General features: G+C 43.2%; 1 protein-coding gene and 1 non-coding gene across 2 annotated transcripts in view; one reads left to right on the top strand and one right to left on the bottom strand.

Moving 5' to 3' along the window:
• Window positions 1-23,131, top strand: part of LOC126210093 (uncharacterized) — a 69,259-nt gene that overhangs the window by 11,845 nt on the left and 34,283 nt on the right. Inside the window, exons 3-4 of the mRNA XM_049939225.1 lie at window positions 7,036-7,204; window positions 13,755-14,074. Coding sequence (XP_049795182.1) covers window positions 7,036-7,204; window positions 13,755-14,074 — 489 coding nt within the window. The remainder of the gene's footprint in view (window positions 1-7,035; window positions 7,205-13,754; window positions 14,075-23,131) is intronic.
• Trnat-ugu (transfer RNA threonine (anticodon UGU)) lies at window positions 10,245-10,319 on the bottom strand. The gene has a single exon. It is a non-coding gene; the product is annotated as a tRNA-Thr (tRNA).

The following is a 23,131-nucleotide window of genomic DNA, read 5'->3' as shown; positions in this document are numbered from 1 at the left end:
TAACAGCTGTCCTCCTTGCGATTGCAAATTCCACATGACTCTGTGTTCTAAAAGTTTCCAGTAATGTTATGGCTTCAGTTCACAGTGTTTTTTACTGTGTTTCCAGGCAGAGTCAAAAATGCAAAAAGATATGTGAATACAGAATATACTTGCATGTATCTGAAAGTTATCCACCTGACAGCAATATAATATGTAAAAACTGCACTGTCAGTTATGTGCATTGGAGGTATGAGGCATGTGTTACAAAGTGGTAGAATATGTATGTTTGGTGATTGATAAACATAGTTTCAGTAGTTTCAAGTAATTGTGCTTTGTTTCCTCCACCACACCTACTTTCGTGAAACTAACGAGGACACAGCAGAATGCAGAAAACCACAATGTCTCAATTATTTACTGAGAATGGGTAGCAGGTATAAACTGCTACAGAACATTCTTCGAGGAATGACTCCTGGTAGCTGAACATCATCTTGTTTCAGAAACTTGTAGACATTGGTTTCACATACAACTGGGAAACTTTTTTGAGCAAGTAAAAGTGATTTAGTGATCACCATCTTATTGCAGGGTTTTTTTTTTTTTTTTTTTTTTTTTTTATACTCGCATAGAGCTTATACCCTCCATGAGTGAGGTCTCCAGGGCCAAATCCCATTTTTTTATGCAGAACTTTTTGTCTTGCTGTAATTTCCAGGTTCTAGTTGGTGCTTCCCACAGTATTCACCATATACAAGAGAATGGTGTCTGACAGGGCTCTGTATTGAGAGTTCTCATTTTTATAGCGGCTGTCAATGGTCTAGCTGCAACTATGGAATCTACAGTATCACCTTCCCTGTACGCTGATGACTTTTGCATCTACTGTTGCTCCTCAACTGTGAGTAGTGCAGAACACTGACAGTATGGTGCCATATGAGAAGTGCAGTCATGGGCTCTCACCCACAGCTTTGGGTTTTCCATCGCGAGAACATGTCACCATTGTACTGTCCGTCCCCAACTAGACCTCTACATCCACGATCAATTCCTGAATGTGGTAGAGTCCTATCAGTTTTTGGGATCGGTCTTTGAACCTCGTTCGACGTGGCTTCCCCATCTTCGCCAGCTTAAGCGAACGTGCTGGTCTCACCTCAATACTTTTCACTGCCTCGGCAATGCCATCTGGGGTGCGGAATGCTTTATACTTTTGCAGCTCTACAAATCTCTGATCCTGTTGTGTCTCAGTTATGGGATTGTAGTGTATGGATCAGCACTGTCTTTAGCATTGGTTGACTCTATGCCGACAATTCTTGGAGGCTTGGAATGCAGATTGGTGTGCCCTGGTTTCACCAGATAAAGTGCCAACAATGAAGGAGGCCATGAGCATGTGGCAGCCTCTCTTTGTGCTTATCACAGGGAATCTACTGTCCTCTGTTGGCTTCCCATTGGCAACACTTGGCTGACCTATGGTCACACCCTACATAGTGAGGATCCAACCTACTCGATGTTGTGCCTGTCTCACATCTTACTGGACTGCCATAATTTGGCCACCTTATAGCATAACCTTAAACTTGCTGACAGGTTCAAACCTGTGCCCGACCATAACGATTTAGGTTTTCCGTGTTTTAAGGAAATCACTTCAAAAAAAATACCAGGGTGGTTCCAGTGAAAGGGCACGGCCGACTCCCTTGCCGATCCTTCCCTAATCTGATGGAATCGATGACCCCACTATTTGGTCCTCTTCCCCGAACCGGCCAACCGACCGACCTTCCTGACAGGCTCTCTCTGGTGCTAGTGAATGATGCCAGAGTCGCTGAATTGGTTTCAATTTTTACCGGTGTAAATGGTTTCTACTCCTGTCTGTGACATAGGGCACATTAGTTTTGTCAACTGCCTGAAGGATTGGAGGGGTGCCCCGTCACCTGATCTGACATGGGGTACCCATGGCTACCCTTGCTCGGTGGATGGTTCCAGCTTGCTGCTTGCTACCCTTCCCATATTTTTAATTCTTCTTATTTTTTTTACATCTGTCACTGGTTAACAGACTTGTCATCATTGTTCTCCGTCCTGAAATTTTACGTTGTCTGTGTAGCTACTTTTATTGTGCTAATGATGTGGAAGCACCAGTCGGATGCAGAGGGTGTTTCTCCTGTCTCATAATGTGTGCTGTGAACCTCCAGCTTTTTTCTGGTATGGGCAGCTGCCCCACCTAACCCTTCTATCCCTCTCTCACTTCTGCTTGCTTCCATCTCATCGGTCTGTCGATTCCCAGGTATAGTCGAATCCATTGGAATTTGTCTTTGGTGTAATTCATCTTGGGGAACTATTCCAGTTTGACACACAAAGGATTAACAGACCGATCACCTCGTAGTTCAGTCCCTTCAATCCCATCGATCAACCATCCATTGCAGAATCCATTTATAACTAAATTCTTAATAGAAAAGTATTGTAATTAGAAAAGTTCAAGCACCTAGAAGTTTCAGGTGCACATAGGAAAAATTTATGAAGACCAAACCGTGGTAGCTTGTGAGTGAGTTGTTCTGTTGTTATAATGCTATCAGAAGGTTACCTCATGGAAAGTACAGTTGTTTTAGAATAACCTATGTAAAAATTACTCTTGCGAGAAGAAAAATGGATTCACAGTTTATAAAATTATGTGGAATATTTTGCAATAAAAGAAACAGGAAATTGAAGTTGTTTCAATGTGATCTGGCTCACATCATTATTTCAGCACACTTGTCAACCTCTTCTGATTGAACTTCTTTCCTTGAGTGCTGCAGTTACTGTTTGAAGTTAAGAATACAATCCAAAATCCAGTTCTTCAAATAAATATGATGTTTCTCATAAGCAGCACATTGTGTATTCTTCTCTTGTTTAAAACGACCATGTTGTGCAAAAGTGCTTCATTATTGAGAACATTATACTGATAAGGACTGAGTTCAAAAAGCTCTGTCTTAATTCAGATCCCCGTTGTGTGAGTATGTCACAGTTTTCTCTTGATCCTGTGATGACAATGAAATTATCACGGTTCCTCTTGAGGCTAGTGCTTCCACAACTGTGGCATTCAGTAAGCCACTAATAAGCATGTGTCATGCTAAATGGCAAGCACCTCAGGCAGCTCAGCATTCACTTGTCAGGTACGGGTTTGACAAACATGAGTTTCCTCAGCTAGGGACTGGTAAGCATTACCAGTTCTACATAATCATAAACTCTGGGCAAAGTTTGGGAACCACTGTGTGCCACAACAGCGGAGTGTTGTGTCCCACAGGGACTGGTGATCTCGGCTTAGTCATCCTGATTGTGAGGATGGTCAAAACCCCTATGAAAGAAATCCTCAGTCTGAAGGTGTGCCGTGTGCCTGTGAGATGAGTGGCTCTAGAGGTGGAACAGTTGTTTGTAGGCAACCTTTGAGGAGCCTCACACACTTGTCGTATAAGTTTTACTAAGGTAAGTGGGGCTCTGTGTGAGTGGACCTTTATATCCCTGGCTGCTCACAGGACTGAGAAGGAATCCTCGAACCCAAACTTATAGACTGTTAGCATGATGGGTGTGCCGTCTGGGAGTACTCACACACACTCATCGTCACAAATGAGGGAGGCTTGTCCTCCTGATAATGAAATTGTATTTAGTTATAAGGATCAAGGAGTTGCAAATCAAAATGTGTTTTTAGTGGAGTTGCACTCTACCAAAACCCTAGTTTGGTAGTTTTGGTATAGTACATAAATAACATGATATAATGTTAGGATTATTGCTAGCATTGATAGGCAAAGAAAAATGAATATAAGAGAGAGAAGGTGGCAGCCACTGACTTCTCTTTGTTTTTTTGTTTGTTTCTTTGTTTTGCATATAATTAGAACCACACATTGATAAGTGTCAGTCCATTGTGTATTTTATGTCCTTACAAAATACAAATTAAAATAAAGTATTAAAAAGTGGTTGATCACCTAACTTCCACAATCTTATTTAACCAAAGCAATTACTTTTGATGATTCCTGTACAGTTAACATGCACAAACATAAGAGAAGTATATAACTATTATTGTTATTTTGTACTCAATAGAACATTCTTCAACATGATCAAAGGCAAGAGTTTCTTGTTATTATTGATAAGTGCAAAAGTTGTTTTCGAATTATGTTAACACGTTTTACGTACGCTTGACAAAGTACTGAGTAGAGAAGCAGTGAGCAACCCACTATGAAGTGACAATAAACACCGCTGATTAGCACACAGCTGCTTGCAGTTAGGTAGCAGAAGCTCCACCCACTGCCTCCTGCATAACATCATTTACAACCAATAGTTTAATTTATACATTGTCTCATGTTTATATTTTTTGCCATTACATCTATAAAAATTACACTTTACTGCAATCTTATTATGAAATTATGCCGTACTCCATAACCGTTGCCCGTAAATGACATTATGTGGGAGACAGTGCGCAGAGCCCCTGCTATCAACCTGCAAGCAGCTGGGTGGTGGTGGTGGTGGTGGTGGTGGTGGTGGTGGTGGTGGTGGTGGGTGGTTGGTGGTGGTGGTCGGCTGTTTTTATCGTTGCTACATAACGGGCTGCTCCTAGCCCCATTCTCCAGTTGTCATCATCAGTAAATACGGAATCCTATTTTAAATTTTTTTATGTAATTTATATTCATGCCTAAATCTTGTCCTCTGAAACTCTATATCAGTATTTTCACATGGTTTTAAGGTTCCGATGACGATTGTTCGACAATTGAGACCCGTTACCTGATTCATAAATTTTCTATTTTGGCAATGTGCGTTCTGTTCTAGACAGTTTGTATTTAAACACTTTTATTCTAATTTTTTAATCTTTGCTTCCCAGGAACAGTGTTTCAAAAGATAAATAATAGCATTGCCAATTAACTGAAATGAAAAAAATTGTTCTAAAAATCTTTAGACTGAATGTTATATGTTTAGTATGTCACCACTAAATATGATCCCGTTTGAATTTTTTAGTACTGGACAACACATGGTTATTGCTGATTTTTTTAAATCCTAGTACATAAATGTTGTCTTTGAATACCATATTTGCTCGAATCTAAGCCACGCTTTTTTTCCAGTTTTTGTAATCCAAAAAACTGCCTGCAGCTTAGAATCGAGTGCAAAGTAGGCAGAAGTTCTGAAAAATGTTGGTAGGTGCCGCCACAACTAACTTCTGCCGTCGAATATATGTAGCGCTACACAGGCATGTTTTACAGGCACAGTGATAAATACTGGCGCCAAAATCTCTGCGTCAGTAAATAAATTAAAAAAAAAAAGGGGGAAGACGAGCTTTTTTCTCCGCCCCGGGTTTCCACCACTGCATTTTCATACATTATTCAACAAAGTAAATACAAATTCCGTTTTGGTCAACTTCGAATGTAGCAGCATTTCAATGTACTACGAAAATCCGACTGGCAAGACTGTTTGGGATGTTTGTCAATATGGCCAACTCTACATTCTGAATTTTTTCCTACTTGTGAGAAGAGATGGTTGCTAATAGGAACTTTTTGAATTGTGAATCACATGCAGTATTCTCTTCACCATAAGAATAATACGGATATAAACATTTTGCCATGTATTCTTTCGTGTTTGCTGCTATCTCATTTAAATCCTGTCTGCCTAATAAACTACGAAGCTAGAGTGAGACAACAGCAAATGCGGAAGAATATACATATCATGTCATGTTTATATCCGTATTATTCTTATGCCTAATAGTGATAGAGTTAGAAATGAAGCATGGCAATTGACTAGATTTTTAAATCTAAGATTACCCTAATTTCTGTGCAGAATGTAATGTACTAAAGAGGCGTCTGCAAAGATTTTCAATCGGAGAAAATTTTTCGGTAAACTCTCGTTCAGAACATCTTCTATCATACGCATTCTATTATTTAGTTCTTGTTGATCATTATCAAAGAAAGCAGCAGTGTAAGTAACAACAAATAGCAGTGTCTTGCAATTGTTTCGCTAATGAGACGATTTCTCTCTTTTTCTTTTTAAAGCGGCGGTAGTGTGCACAAAAGCAAGCCATGCCACGAGCGGCGACAGGCCGTAAACGCTCATTATCAGAATGTGACAAACTATGCATGACAGTACAATAATGCATTTTCAGCTTAGAGTGACGTAAACGCCTATAACAAAAAGAACGGCACTTATCAGATCAAAGAAAAATAAGCAATCAGTTCAAACCAGACGAAGCACGTGAAAAAGGAAGGGTACCCGTATAAATACGGACGGAGCACCTGACGCATAGCAGTGGCTACATGGTAAAGCTTAACTGCTAAGCTTATGACTCGAACCAAACTACTGTAGCTGTATTGCCATTCATTCGACCTAAATTGTGTCTCATATTTCAATGGACCAACTTTGTTTCGATTTGGAGGTGCGGCCTAAAACTTTTCTCTCCCCTTGAATTTCAAGTCTCAAATTTCAGGTGCAGCTTAGATTTGGGAAATTTTTTTGTCTTTGATTTCGAGTCTCATTTTTCATGTGTGGCTTATATTAGAGTGTGGCTTAGATTCGAGTAAATATGGTAATTGTGTGTTAGAATAATCTTTTTTATACTACATTTTGCTGGTGTAATTTTGTAAGATACCATTTGAAAATGGACTGGTAGCTACAAAACATTGTGAAAAAAAAAAAAAAAGAAAGAAAGAAGGGGATAGAGAGAGAGAGAAAGAGAAACATGGTGAGGCAGAATTTTATGCACTGCATCTATGTCAAGGGTTGGTTGTAATCAGCACTGAATAACCAGTGGAAACACTTCTTTTATAGAGTATGTTGTGAAAGTGTCTCCAAATATCTTCTTGTGAGACTGCTTCCTGAATTAGGTTGTGAAAGGAACGAAGTTGTTAACAGAAGTATACTTGTATGGTCATCAGGTCACCTGAACCATTGTGAATCGGTTAATTATGCTGCTTTGAAAGTGAAGATATCTTAATTTCCCACTCATACTGTTGTGAACAGGCAGTGGACACAACTGTGTCAGTAAAGCTACATTTGTAGTTATGTGATTTTATTGCTGAAATTGTTGTGCTTGTGCAAATGAAACTAAAATCAAATCTACTACTCTCGGCACAGACAGGAAACGAGTGAAGAGGAGGCTGTTGCGACATTTTCTGCAGTGCCACAGCTGCGGACTGTGATCCTAGAAAAAGAAGTCTCACCTGGTGTCTTCCAGGCTCTGTCTAGAAGCTGCCCACACCTCACCACTCTCGAGACTAACGTTTGGCAGGTGCTGACTTGCTTGGTAAGTGTCTCGCATCGGTGCTGGAGAGGTCCCTGCTGAGGAGGAAGTATCACTCACTGTGAGGGGTGTCTGAACAGTAATGGAATTATTTTTTTTCTTCTGATGCTCCTGTCAGTCTCAACTATGCTGCCACCTATCTCGACCAATTTGACTTAGATCGGTTAAACTGGGTGATGTCTTATCTTCACAATGCTGTCTAGCTCGCAAGGGCAAACTTCCTCTCACCGATGAGATTTGTATTGGCAGGCTGTGTAGAGCTTGACTAGGACTTCAACATATGCAAATAGCAAGACGCAACATGCAACTGTTTTTGAGAGAATCGAATTTGAACATTTTACGTGTGGTTACACGATTCATGTGGTGAAACGTAACCGAGGATTCTGAAGCCAGGTGAGTAAGCGTGTAGTTTCATAAGCGTGAGGTCTGTGGATCAACTATCACTTCTCACATAATTCTAACAACAGATATGTGTGATACGAAAGCTGCTTACGAATGTAACCCAAATTTGTTATGCAATAGACACCCTGAAAAAGCCATACACATGCAAAGATTTGACATTCATTACAGTTGCTACATCTCACAATAATTAATGTGATCAGTATCCCCCTGATTCATACAGTGCTCCATAGGTTACACATTACACTTGCCACATGTAGATAAAATAATATAAATAAAATGACTGTTCTGAATTAATTGGAAGTTGCCTATCCATTTTTTGTTCTTATTATGAAGCTTTTTTCTTCTTTTTTCAGCATAAAGACTATGAAAATAATGAATGAATGATTCAGTAATGATGGTTTGGACAGTCATAATAATTATGTGGGAAGGGAAAAAAAGTGCAGGCGGTGATATTCGATCCTTGGACCTTGCACTCCCAAAACCAACTGCTTAACACACTTACTGTGGACTTAAATATCTGTAGAATGTTCAAACATAATTTTCTCGAAAATGGTTGAGAGTTGCATCTTCGTATTTATGTGTGTTGAAATCATAGTCATGCCCCGCACATCCCATAAGAATCAAATCAGTAAAGGAAATTCGTACAGTCCCTTGTCAGTCAGCTTTAGGCTTTGAGTATCAGTACTGCTGTTTCTGTGAACATCCTTACAGTTACATGTTGGCACACACAGTGGAATTTATGGTCAATTAATGAGTCATGATGAGTTCTGTCCCAAACTCAGAGTCCCTTTTTTATAATTGTTCAGTCAGAGTTCTAACAATTTATTGGATTTGATTCTTATAAGCCATTCCTAGAGTTAAAAAATACAGAAAAGGCGAAATGCAAAGTTACTATTAAATTAGAAAAAATTATGGTACAGGGCAAATAGGGGAATAAAAATATGGTCAATACCTTCCCCAAAAGTTACATGTCTGTTACATGCCTACATCAGTCAGTTGACATCAAGTTGCACAGCTTGTTATATGTTGTACTTGTCAGGCTGAACAGTTGTCTTCATATAAAGTGGCATATAAGTTTGGAAAGAAAACTTAAAACTATAACAGTCATTGTTTTTCATTATTTTAATGTAATCCACTACATTTTTCAGTATTTGAAGAAACTACAATGAATTATGAATATACCACTCATCTGATAAGCAATGATTATGTTATAGGTGTTTTAAACATTCAGATTTTTAAGTAATTGTTCCATAAGTGGAAGACAAGTACAGTTGAAGCCCCTCTATGTATGTAGCTGTTCCACACATGAGCAGGCAAAGCAGCTGATGTCGAGTGACTGAGATAGGTGTGAGGTGACTGTTTGGCATGTTACTTTTGTAATCAGATATTGGGAACATTTTCCTCTTTCTCTTGCAGTTTTTAATTTTCTTACTTTTAATAGTAACTTTTGAATTTTGTCATCGAGTCAGAACTCCAATGGGATAGAGACAAATGTGAATGAAATTGAGAGACCAAAAGTATTTTCGAAAATAGATTGGGTGCACCAATTTGACAGTGGCAAATTTCACTCAAAGTATGGTGAGATATGATGTGATGTATGGAAAAACTATAACGACTCTGCTTCATGAAATTCTCAAGTTATTAAGCTATAAACATCGTTTCAGAGGTGTCAGGAAGACGTCATTGGTGAATCCCACTCTGGTGCCTTGTGCCAGCAAAAGTGATGAAATGTGTCATGTCTTCATAACCTTTCAAACGGTGGCTGTCAAATGACTATACAGATCATAGCAGAGGTGCTCAGTGTTCTGAAAACCAGTACGCATGACACCGTTAGCCACAATTTGAACATGGAGAAAATGTGTGCTGTCAGTCCCCAAACTTCGACTGACTACCCTGAGAATGACAGTACAGTGATGGTGAAAAAAATATTGAAACACATTTTGTGTGTGCATGTGTGGAGGGGGGGGGACGACACGACTATCATTATCACCATTGAAGTGTGGAGGCTCGGATACAACTACGAGACAGGGCACTAAAATTAGGACGGCCCTCCCGAAACACTCCTTGCCTCGAGGAGCCGAGAGTGAGTTGATCAAAAGTGAAGTTTCTACCAGTTGTCTATTTCTGCGGTGGTGGGGACATTTGCAAAGATTTTGTAGCCCGAGTACACAGAGGCAAGGCTGTCTACCAAATATATGTTCTCGTGAGTTTAAGGAAAAGGGCCATCCAAACACAAAGGGACAGCCACAGTGCCCACCAGTTGCACGGCGGCAATGCTCTAACTGCATGCCTCCAGCAGTGGCAGACATTTTCCAATTTCCTGCTCCTCACAATTAAGGCCAGTCCGAATGGACTCAGTTTGTGGACAGCTGAAACAATCCAACCTCTGTCATGGACAATTGAGGTACAGACTGTAAAAGTTGGTTATTGCCAACATTGTAGTCTGACAATGCTGTCCGGCAACATTGCGGCCACACATGAGAAGTAGCAATTCGTGGATGTGTTATTTATTAAGTAAATGAACTGCCATATGAATGCCTTTTCTAGAATGCTGAAACACTATTTTGAATGAAATGATAATTAGACACCCTAGTTGCAAACAGGCGTTGATATACTTCACTGGGGACATGTTGAAAATGTGTGCCCCAACCGGGACTTGAACCCGGGATCTCCTGCTTACATGGCAGATGCTCTATCCATCTGAGCCACCGAGGGCACAGAGTCCCGGTCGGGGCACACATTTTCAACATGTTCCCAGTGAAGTATATCAATGCCTGTTTGCAGTTAGGGTGTCTATTTAATTATCATTTCATTTCTAGCAAAGCTGCATGGTCATCCACGGTATGTGTTCTTTCGGGAACAGATACTACCGTCATATATAACTATTTTGAATATATCATTAAAAAGCAATTAATCCAAAAATTGGTGAGACCGATACCAATATGAAATTGTTTCTACCAGTTAGAACCAGACTGGTGATCAACCTTCATTTCTCCACTGGCAGTGATTCGTGCAAAAATTTGCTGTTCCTCTTTGAAGTGCCTTTTTCATCGGTAGGCCTTTTGGTTTGAGGCATTTGCATTGCTGTGGTGGAAGGAACCAAGGGATCGATTGAAGTATGAATTTGAAGGTGCAATATGAATGTGGGATTTTACTTTTGTGGTAGTTACAACGGCTCACTCATATAAACTAAATATATTTTTCCAATGGAAAGAACAGTTAATAAGAACTATGTATCACCGTGTGGAGCCATTTAAGATAAAATAACTCTGTGAAGTTGGGAATCACAAATAACAGTTTTGTGTATTTTCCTCACCAGCAGAAAAAGCAGCAATAAAAATTCTGTCTGAGATTTACACATAATATCATACCTAAATAAAGGAATTCAGTAGTAGATTTTGAGACTTCAAGGGCAATAAAGTAAGTCTCAATCTCTTTTGTTCCCCTCTCTGCATAAGTGCAGACAAAGTCTCCAAAGATTTACATATGGCTTGTGAAGATTTTCAGTGTCACTCAGATTTGGAAAAAGTTTGAAAGTGTACCTCTGTTGGAGTTCTGTCAAAAGTATGTGCTTAAGGAAAAATATTGCAGCCTTATTAGTGTGCTCTGCCTGTTTTGCATCACTTTTTTCTAATCACTGACACTCATGTGGAGAGTTGACTTACAGTTGCGTCAAACCAGATATTGGAAGCCTTGTTCAAGAGTAGCAGTGCCAGGCGCTCCCCTTAATTAATCAGTATTTCTTTCTTGTACTGTTATATTGAACTAGATATAGCCATAATAACTATTTACCTCAAATATATTGCACTGTGTATCAAAAGAAAAAAGGGAAGTTATCAAGGGAATCTGACACGATAAATTTTTAGGTGATTCAGCTTATTTTCACACTTCACCAGCAAAATATTTATCTTCATAATTTGTGATAGTATGAATTCAGTTACAAATCTGTTGCTATTTTAAAATTTTTGAATGATGCTTGTGGTAAATAACCTTTCAGTACGAGAAACAAGTGGTAGCTAACTAGAGCAACATAATTATTTAGTAAGCCGCTTTCACTCTCCCATTTTATTTGCCACACCCCTTCCCCTCCCTCCTCGCCTGTCTCTCTCTCTCTCTCTCTCTCTCTCTCTCTCTCTCTCTCAATCTCACCCCCCCCCCACCCACCCCCCCACCCACACACACACACACACACACACACATGGGTACAGTTTTTAAATAAATAAATGATTAGAGGAAGTGAGAACAAAATGGCAGTATCTCCTTGTGGTCACAGGCCATCAGCTATATGCAACGTGCTGACTGGGATGGCAAGGATCTACTCCCAACACAGTATGTATATGAATCTGTGTTTGTTATGATCCCCACTCATTCAACATCAAACACATTTGAAATAACCATTTTGTGTTAATTCCTAAATTATAAATATCAAAATTTTGTTAAAGTTCTTTCATAAACCAATACCACAATAAGAAGGGAAAAAAAGGACACACCAGGGCAGAAGCATCCAAATGGGATGAATTTGATAGCAGTAATGTAGTGTATAACAATCAAATGTTTACAATTCCAGAAAAATTGAATGATTTATTCAAGACAAAGAGCATCACAAATTGAGCAAGCCAATAATGCATTGGTCCAGCTGTGGTCCTTATGCTAGCAGCTAGCTTGGCATTGATTGAAAGTGGTGTTGGATGTCCTCCTGAGGCATATCGTGCAAACTTCCATCCGACTGACGCATTAGATCGTCAAAATCTCAAGGTGGTCGGAGGGTCCTGCCCGAAATACTTGAAATGTTCTCAGTTGGGTAGGGATCCGGCAACCTTACTGGCCAAGGTATGGTTTGGCAAGCACAAAGACAAGCTGTAGAAATTATCACACTGTGTGGGTGGGCATTATCTTGCTGAAATGCAAGCTCAGGGTTGTTTGCCATGAAGGGCAACAAATTGGGGTGTGGGATATCGTCAGTGTCCTTCTGTTTTGTGACAGTGTTGCAGATGATAACCAAAAGGTCCTACTATGAAAAGAAATGGTACCCCAGGCCATCACTCCTGGTTGTCAGGCCATATAGTGGGCGACAATCAGGTTGGTATCACACCTTCGTCCGTATCTCCTCGAGATAAGTCTTCACTGCTCATCAGGGCTCAGTTTGAAGTGGAACTAATCTCTGAAGACAGTTCTACTCCAGTCAATGTGATTCCCAGCCAAATTTGCCCAACAGTGCTGCAAATAGGCATGTCAACGTGCAGATGTCAATGGTAGTCAGTGCATGGGCTGCTGTGAGCTCAGCCCCCTTTGTGTGAGCCTCCTATTAATGATTTTTGCAGTCACTGAAGCACCAGTTGCACAATGGATCAATGATAATGATGAATTTGAGGCTCTTAGTGCCTCTCTGGCGATTGCTCGGCCGCCACATTCTGCCCTCTCTCTAGGTCACCGCTTCCTTCGTGACACTATGTTTTGCCACCGTTCACCTATGCCTGCAGACATCTTCGAATAGTGGTATCACTCCCTATTCAAATGTGGAACAATTCGCTGTTTATTCTGACCGGGTTCTTTGAGCCCAACTACATGTTCTCTCTCAAATCCCGACATGTGCATATATTGTTCATGCTCTTGTCTATGAGGCATAGTTGCTGTACAACTGAGTACATATAATGAAATATGCAAAGACTTTGTGCCCTGGTATTGACATTCCTCTTTTTACTACCCTTGCCAATTACATTACGACATTGTGCTGCAGCATTACACATCCATCTGTCAGCTGCCAAGGTCTACAGTTTTGCATCATTCGTCAATGCCTGTATGAACATCAATTTGTGACCAGTTTGCTTAACTTCTTTGTGGTGTCATTTTTTTGTCTTACTGTATTTTCATTACATCATTCAGATGGCAAGTACTGCAGTGTAACTGAAATTCAGGCACACGTAGCATAGACAGATACCCCTAATGATGTAATCCGTGTAATTTTGGAATTCTGGGGCAATTTTGTCACCCTTTTTATCCTTCCCTGTGTCTAATGAGTTGATTTGTTAAGATGTGCAGTTCCGATGTCCTGTATATACGCGATTGACTTTGTTTTTGTACTCGTATCAGTTCTGCAAATTATCCATAGTGTATCATAAACCTGACTCGTGTCTGCTTCGCTTTGATTCAGGAAGCAGACAACCTCTTTGCTGGCTGTAGAAAGATCCACACATTGTCCATTTCCGACAAGGGTATCTGGGCAAACGTGAGTTTCTTGGACGCCTTGGCACGGCTGGCAGACCTGCGAGTGCTGCACATACGAGAAACTGAAGATTCAGACAAAGTGATTCCACTGCGCATTATAGCTGATGGCTGCCCACATTTAAGTGACTTGGACTTGGGGGACTTTTTTGGCCTATGCTACCAGTATCAAGATGCTGAGTATTTCATCAGTTCCCATAAATGTGTGCTCAAGAGCCTGCGTATCAGTTGGACATCAGTCGAAGGCAGGTGAGTCTAAAGTCGTGAAGCTCATCTCGTACGATCAATCGCTGTGTTGCCACCTCTGCTGTGCGCACACTTGCTATCCTTCAATTTGTTCACTACAGGTGAGTTCTTCTCATCCTGGCATGTGACCTGCCCTTCCTGTTTAACCCTCGCCAAACTGTCCCTCCCTCCTTCCTGAGGAAGGAACTGTTTGTATTGAAAGCTAGTAAGTGTATCAGTTTTACTTCTGTATGCATCTATCAGCAGTACTGATGCTAAGTGCTATCCAGCAATTTTGTCTAAAAAAATTGCCTTTTCTTTTAAAAAATCTTATTTTCTGATAAAACTGTATGTATACCAAGGTAACTTACAATGAAATCAGATGTAAACTGAAGCTTCTGTGTTTGATGTTTTGTAAATTATTTAGTATAGTGCTCCATGAGCTCGGTGCCCATCTCAGCAGGAAAATGTACAACTTTCAGTTTAAGAACTACATGTAGAGCATAATCAAAATTTTCATTTCTGTGCAAAGGACCTGTCTTAATGAACTTGTCACTCAAATCAAAGCTTGTGAAAAAAATACTCATTTTACCATAAACAAAACAATTCAGTCCCATTACTAATCATTTCTGGAATTTGATTGATTCCTACTGTAATAATTTCATTTTTTTTTGTGTGGAGGTTCTGCTTTACAATTTAATGTATTGGCTGTTTTCATTTATGTTTCAGAAGATTAATTAGGATAAAAGATGACTAAGTCAGTAGAATTGAACGCAGGTATCAACTACTGTTAATTATTTTTCAGTTTTCATAGAGTCACATGAGAGATATCATGTTTGCCAGTTTGCTGTTTACAAACTTTTGAAAGACTCTAAAATCCAAACACATTGGTTTGTCTTCAGAAGGGACACAGAATTATGCTTTGACACACTGGTGATAAAGAAAATTGAAAAATAACAAACTGAATACTCTTCTTGTAGTTTTAATTTAAATTCATCACAGGTACTTTTGACAATAAATAGCTTTTGCCATCAACTATGACGAATATTCTGTGGAGCACAGAAAGATATCTTACTCCACTAGACGGTGCTTTGGGGAAAGAGACCACAGTTAATACTAAAATTTCATTTTAACTGTATTTTGTCTCCTCAGAATATCTGAATAAAAATTGGTGATTTCAGACATATTAGTGTGATCTGAATATTCTGTGAACTTTACGTGCTAAATTTCACTTTGGAAGTAATTACCATTGATAATGGAGCAAGAGTTTTGGAATTTAGTCAAGCTTGGTATATTGGGACCTATATTTTTACTATTCAAATTGTCTTAAAAATGTTTGTGGAATTGAATTCATGCATCCAGTATGTAAAAGATAAATACAAAAATTATTTTTCCAAAAAGTTTTCAGCTAAACCTCACACGCCTCCAAAAGTGTTGATACACTCCTGGAAATGGAAAAAAGAACACATTGACACTGGTGTGTCAGACCCACCATACTTGCTCCGGACACTGCTAGAGGGCTGTACAAGCAATGATCACACGCACGGCACAGCGGACACACCAGGAACCGCGGTGATGGCCGTCGAATGGCGCTAGCTGCGCAGCATTTGTGCACCGCCGCCGTCAGTGTCAGGCAGTTTGCCGTGGCATACGGAGCTCCATCGCAGTCTTTAACACTGGTAGCATGCCGCGCCAGCGTGGACGTGAACCGTATGTGCAGTTGACGGACTTTGAGCAAGGGCGTATAGTGGGCATGCGGGAGGCTGGGTGGACGTACCGCCGAATTGCTCAACACGTGGGGCGTGAGGTCTCCACAGTACATCGATGTTGTCGCCAGTGGTCGGCGGAAGGTGCACGTGCCCGTCGACCTGGGACCGGACCGCAGCGACGCACGGATGCACGCCAAGACCGTAGGATCCTACGCAGTGCCGTAGGGGACCGCACCGCCACTTCCCAGCAAATTAGGGACACTGTTGCTCCTGGGGTATCGGCGAGGACCATTCGCAACCGTCTCCATGAAGCTGGGCTACGGTCCCGCACACCGTTAGGCCGTCTTCCGCTCACGCCCCAACATCGTGCAGCCCGCCTCCAGTGGTGTCGCGACAGGCGTGAAAGGAGGGACGAATGGAGACGTGTCGTCTTCAGCGATGAGAGTCGCTTGTGCCTTGGTGCCAATGATGGTCGTATGCGTGTTTGGCGCCGTGCAGGTGAGCGCCACAATCAGGACTGCATACGACCGAGGCACACAGGGCCAACACCCGGCATCATGGTGTGGGGAGCGATCTCCTACACTGGCCGTACACCACTGGTGATCGTCGAGGGGACACTGAATAGTGCACGGTACATCCAAACCGTCATCGAACCCATCGTTCTACCATTCCTAGACCGGCAAGGGAACTTGCTGTTCCAACAGGACAATGCACGTCCGCATGTATCCCGTGCCACCCAACGTGCTCTAGAAGGTGTAAGTCAACTACCCTGGCCAGCAAGATCTCCGGATCTGTCCCCCATTGAGCATGTTTGAGACTGGATGAAGCGTCGTCTCACGCGGTCTGCACGTCCAGCACGAACGCTGGTCCAACTGAGGCGCCAGGTGGAAATGGCATGGCAAGCCGTTCCACAGGACTACATCGAGCATCTCTACGATCGTCTCCATGGGAGAATAGCAGCCTGCATTGCTGCGAAAGGTGGATATACACTGTACTAGTGCCGACATTGTGCATGCTCTGTTGCCTGTGTCTATGTGCCTGTGGTTCTGTCAGTGTGATAATGTGATGTATCTGACCCCAGGAATGTGTCAATAAAGTTTCCCCTTCCTGGGACAATGAATTCACGGTGTTCTTATTTCAATTTCCAGGAGTGTATTTTTTGTCATAGTCTTTTTTACCTGCTCTCTTCTGTCGGAAGTTAAAAAACTGAATTATGTGCAAAATTATGGGCATTAACTGAGTAATAGATTTTACTTTTATTTTGAAATCCACTTATATGTAAAACTTAACACTGGAAAAACCTGAATGGAATAACAGTGTGAATTAGGATAGGTTACTGCTCACCCCATTGAAGAGGCCTTGAGTTCCACAGTTTGGTTCAGCACCCAGAGACACCAGTGACCATGTGCGTGTTTAGTTGTTGTGATAGTATGGAGAGAGAGAGAGAGAGAGAGAGAGAGAGAGAGAGAGAGAGAGAGAGAGAGAGGGGGGGGGGGGGGCTTATAAATCTGAGTAAGGGCTTTGTCCCATAGTTTAGCCTACTTTTAAGTGTGCCCATCTTCCGCACAACCCCTCCTCTGCTTGACTAGTACCTCTCTGTCCTAATTCATACCTTTTAATTTTGGTTGGTTATCTTTACATTCCCAATTAGCCAAAGTGAATTTTACACATCATGCAGTCATTTCCAGAGAAGGCATGTAATTCTGATCATTACATATCACTGCGTTTATTGCTCAGTCTTTGACACAAACATATTTTGTTGTGTCCATCCTCTATAAGTAAATGATAACTGCACAAAATTTTAGCAATTTTTCTGTCTGTTTTTCCATTTTATTGTACTCCAAAGTTTCAAAGTTTTGTTGTTTTTACCATTGTGTTGGCACGAAATTACACTTTAATATTTGGAGGATAAATTAAATTTCTTTTTTCTCAAATGAAATGATACAATTTTCGAGACTTTTTTGATCTGATACAATTATGATTTTTATGTATTTTTTATCAGCAAATCTATGTGAAATTATATGGTTATATACTCTCTAGACCAGGGGTTACCAACAAAATTTTCTCGAGGACCCCCTCATTGAGCATGATTGGTATTTTGTCATATCACAGTATCAGGCACCTAAAAAAGCCAAATTAAGAGTCTTTTTATACATTTTCTATTTTTGGTACTTAGAAAAAACATTGACATATTCATTATTGAAAAAATATTGTGCTTAAAACTTGTTCAATTTATTGTTATTGTTAAAGATTTGATTATTGCTAGACGCAGAAGTTAGCGTTCGCTAAAGCTCTGCTCATGCAGGAAGTGGCCAAAACAAAAACTCTATTATCATACGAAATATATTTAATATATTTTTTATTATAATAGTATCTCGCGGACCCCTCTGGCATAGCTCGCGGAGCCCTGGGGGTCCGTGGACCACCTGTTGGAAACCACTGCTCTAGACTATAGACTGTAAAGAAAAATTTCACCCCCCAAAGGGGCCCACAGTCCTTTAGTAAGTACATGTGTGGTACGCACGGGCCCCCGAGCTATTGCAGTCTCCTTTCCTTTCCTTTGAAGGCTGCATTACCATCCCTGTTGCTCTCCCTCCTTATCCTTGCTCCTTTGTTCATGCCCCCTCTTTTCCCTCTTAGTGGACTTCTTTATGTTGACCTTGCTATCCTCCTGGCTTTGTTTTGGTCTGTGCTGTTGTTTAGTTTGCTGTTTCCACGTCCTTTTCGGTGTGTTTTGTCCCCTGGGGTTTGACCTCCATTACCAAAATTTTCCATTCAGTGTGAGCCACTTGGAGATGAACTCCCTACCTAGCTTCCATGGTGCAGGTTCCTCTCCCCCTCCCCTCCCCTTTCCCTTTGCACCCTGGCCCCCCCTCCTGCTAGGTCACCAGCACCATAGCCAGTCCATGTGGTGGGGCTGTTAAGTACCCACTTGGCGTACCCCCCTGAAACCACAGGGATCGCACTACTAGTACCTGAGCTGTTAATGGCTCGTGTATGCCCAGGAGTCGATGCTCATCATTTTGGGGCACCAGAACTCCCTATAATGGTCGCCGTGCCATATGGCTCTTGCTGCGGCTGGGTGGCACCCACGGGATGAGCCCCTGATCGGATTGGGTGGTACTAGGGCGAACGCCTTGTGCATGAAGCAACAAAAGCTTCACCATCATGGCCATCCTGTGGCCGTCTCTAAGAGTGGTAGCAGATGTGACACTCCTACTTCTGATCCTTCAGCCTTCCCTCCCATGGCCACCCCCTGGGAGGAGGGTCAAACTGGCCAGCTTGGGTTGAAACCTTTCCCTCGGTACCTGGTTTGTACCAGGACGGATGGCGATAGTTTTGCCATGACCGAGCCTTTGTTTTTCGTGGAGACGATTGAAGATAAGTATGGCGAAGTTAAATCGATGAGTAAAATGCAGTCCGATGCTTTGCTCATCGAGACATCTTCTGCTGCCCAATCTGATGCCCTGCGTGCTTGTAACCATCTCGGTGACATCCCAGTCTCCGTCACACCCCACCAATCTTTGAACTCAGTACAAGGCATTATTTTCCACCGAGATCTTCTCCTGCAAACTGACGAGGAGCTCCGTGCTAACCTCGAGTGGCGAGGGGTTCGTTTTATCCGCTGTGCGCAGCGAGGCCCTCCAGACAGTCGCATCGCTATGGTCGCCTTTGTCCTGGCCTTTGAGGGTAATGTCTTCCCAGAGAAGGTCAAGTTAATGGTGTATCGGTGTGATTTAAAACCTTATATTCCACCACTGATGAGATGTTTTAAATGCTTAAGGTTTGGACACATGGCTTTCCGCTGCACCACTGATCACCTCTGTGGTGACTGTGGGTGCCCCCTCCATGAGAGGAGTGCCTGTGCTCCCCTGCCAATGTGTGTAAATTGTAATGGACAGCATTCTCCACGCTCACCTAAATGCCCGGTGTTTGTGAAAGAAATGAGGATTCACGAGTACAAAACCTTAGATCGGCTCACCTACACTGAGGCTTGTCAAAAATATGACCGGCTCCATCCTGTGTCTATGGCATCTATTTTTGCTTCAATTACGCCCATTCCCCCTCCTACTCCCTCCTCTTCCCATCCCCGCCCCCATCCGCCCCATGCCTTCAGCCTCCTCCTCCTCCTCCTCCCCCCTCCTCCTCCCCCCTCCTCCTCCCCCCTCCTCCTCCCCCTCCTCCTCCCCCCTCTCACACTCCCCCTCCCCCTCAGTACCCATACCCACCCCTTCGGGTGCTGCTACCCCTCCCCTGCCAGAGAAGTGCTCTCCTCCTTCGGAGGCCACCAGTACTGGAGCTCCCTCCCAGGACTCCTCTTCCCGGCACCCCCCTGAAAGGTGATCTGCTGCTCCACATCAGCAGTGTGATTCCTTGCCTGCCCTCACTGAAGTCTGCCCTGCTCTTCCTTGCCAAGAGAAGAAGCAGAAATGCAGGAACAAGGTCAAGGCCCCTCTGGTACCCCCTGAGGTGCAGCCTTCCCCTCCTACAGTCAATGAACCAACAGAGTCTGGCCCCACCTATATGGATATTACCCCATCCTTATCGGTGTCGGGTAGTGACTCGGTGGTTTGACCGACTCCAGTCCATTCACTTCCACTTTGGACTCTGGCTTGAGAATACTCCAGTGGAATTGTAATGTATATTTGTGTCACCTTCCAGAGTTGCAGCCCCTTCTTTCCTTCTACTCTGCCGCTTATATTGCACTCCAGGAGACCCATTTTGTCAATTCTTACTCACCCACCCTTCTTGGGTTCCACACTTTCTGTTGGAACCGAATTGGCACCTTGCGGGCTTCTGGTGATGTTTGCGCCTTGGTCCGTAAGGACATTGTCAGTAAATGGGTTCCCCTCCATACCACTCTGGAAGCCATTGCTGTCAGGGTCCATCTGGCCACTCCAATCACAATCTGTAATATCTACCTCCCTGACAGGCCGCCAACATCCCATGCCTTCACCAGTCTTCTTCAACAATCCCCGTCTCCCTTCCTGTTATTAGGGGACTTTAATGCCCACAACCCTCTTTGGGGCAGTCATGCGACTACTGCCGTGGGCAGGACAGTTGAAGCTGTTCTGGCAGGGCTTGACCTCTGTTTACTAAACACAGGTGCTCCCACACACTTTAGTGTGGCACACGGCACTTTCTCAACCATTGACCTCTCCATCTGCAGTCCTGGCCTTCTTCCCTCCATTCAGTGGGGCGTCCACGATGACTAATGAGACAGCAACCATTATCCAATTGTTTTGACCTTCCTTCAGTGTCTCTCACTCCGTAACCCTCCCAAGTGGGCCATATCTAAGGCGGATTGGGGTGCTTTCTCCTCTGCTCCCATCCCCCCTGTATTGCCACACGAGTGTTGGTGAATCTACTCAGACTTTGACTGCCTCCATCCTTTCAGCAGCTGTTTCAGCAATCCCTTCTTCTTCAGGTTCTCCCCACTGGAAGATGGTCCCTTGGTAGACTCCGGAAATTGCTGCAGCTATGAAAGACTGCTGCCGTGCTCTCCAACACTTCAAGAGGCACCCTTCTACTGCTCTTCTTCTGGTCTTTAAACAACTCCATGCCCGGGCCCACTACCTAATCAAATTTTAGAAACAGATTTGCTGGGAACCATATGTAGCTGCCATAGGTCCCCACACTCCCTCTTCACAAGTCTGGGTGAAACCCTGACGAATTTTTGGCCACTGTCCTCCCACTGGGGTTACAGGAATTTCCAGACTTTGTGGCAGAAAATTTCGCTCAGCACTTTGCTCAAGCTTCGGCATCAACTCAGTATCCACCCACGTTCCTTCTCCTGAAAGAGCATTCAGAACGACTGCCTTTGTCTTTTGTTTCTCACTGCTCGGAGCCATATAATGCCCCATTGAGTGAGTGGGAATTTGCCAGTGCCCTCGCCCTTTGTCCTGACATGGCTCCGGGATCGGAACGGATACATAACCAAATGCTCCAACACTTACCAGTGGCTGGCCACCGTCGGATACTGTCCCTCTTCAACCGTCTGTGGGGTAAGGGGGTATTTCCTACACAGTCGCAGGAAAGCATTGTTGTTCCCGTATTGAAGCCAGGGAAGCTGCCTCTTCAGTTGGGTAGCTACCATCCAATTAGCCTTGCTATCACCCTCTGCAAGCTCCTTGAATGCATGGTGAGTTGGCAGCTGTTTTGGATCCTTGAATCCCACGATCTTTTGTCATTGACTCAAAGTGGTTTTCGCTGTGGCTGCTCTACTGTGGATAACTTGGTCCACCTGGAGTCTGCTATCTGTCGGCTTTTGCCCATCAGCAACACCTCCTTGCAGTCTTCTTTGATTTGCATAAAGCTTATGACACCACCTGGTGCCACAACATCCTCACCACCCATCACGAATGGGGCTTCCGTGGTGCTCTGCCCATTTTTATCTGTAACTTCCTTTCTTGTCACTCTTTTCGGGTCCAAGTTGGCTCCTCCTACAGCTCTCCCCATCGGCAAAAAAATGGCATTCCACAGGGTTCCGTGCTGAGCGTCCCTCTCTCTCGTAACCATTAATGGTCTGGTGACAGCTGTTGGGCCAACAGTGTCCCCCTCTTTGTATGTTGACGATTTTTGTGTCTACCTCGCCTCCTCCGTAATGGGCACTGCAGAACGTCATTTACAGGGCGTAATCTGTCCGGCGCACTCATGGGCTCTCTCCCATGGCTTTCAGTTTTTGGCGGCCGAGACTTGTGTCATGCATTTCTGCTGTCGCCGTGCAGTCCATCCCCATCTGGAACTGTTCCTCGATGGCCAGGCCCTCGAGGTGGTGGACACTCATGCTTTTTGGGTCTGGTCTTCGATGCCCGGTTGACATGGCTCCCTCACCTTCGCCAGCTGAAGAGGACGTGCTGGTCCCATCTCAATGTTCTTATGTGTATGTGCAATACCGCATGGGGTGCAGACCGCTGTGTTCTCCTGCGATTGTATCAAGTGTTTGTCCAGTCTCGTTTAGACTATGAAAGTCCTGTCTGTGGTTCTGCGTTGCCTTCGACACTGCAGATACTAGACCCCATCCACCACTGTTGGGTCTGACTTGCGACTGGTGCCTTCCAGAGTAGCCCCGTACTTAGCCTTCTCACAGAGACGGGGATTCCACCACTGCAAGTTTTGCGCCAGCAACGTCCGATATCTTAAGCACTCCGCATTCGCTGCACCCCAAAGCACACTAATTATGGTCTCCTTTATCCAGACACGATCACCCTGTTGCAGTGGCGGCCACGATGTGGGCTTACCATGGCTGTCCGCATTCAGTCGCTCTTTTCTGAGCTCCAGCAATTCGGGGTTTAGAAGTGATCTATACTGATGACTCCATGGTTGTTGGCTGCACTGGTTTTACTTACACCTATGCGCGACGCATGGAACT

This window comes from Schistocerca nitens, chromosome 10, assembly GCF_023898315.1.
Source record: "Schistocerca nitens isolate TAMUIC-IGC-003100 chromosome 10, iqSchNite1.1, whole genome shotgun sequence".
Taxonomy (NCBI): Eukaryota; Metazoa; Arthropoda; class Insecta; order Orthoptera; family Acrididae; genus Schistocerca; species Schistocerca nitens.
This window is presented reverse-complemented; position numbering and strand designations above follow the sequence as displayed.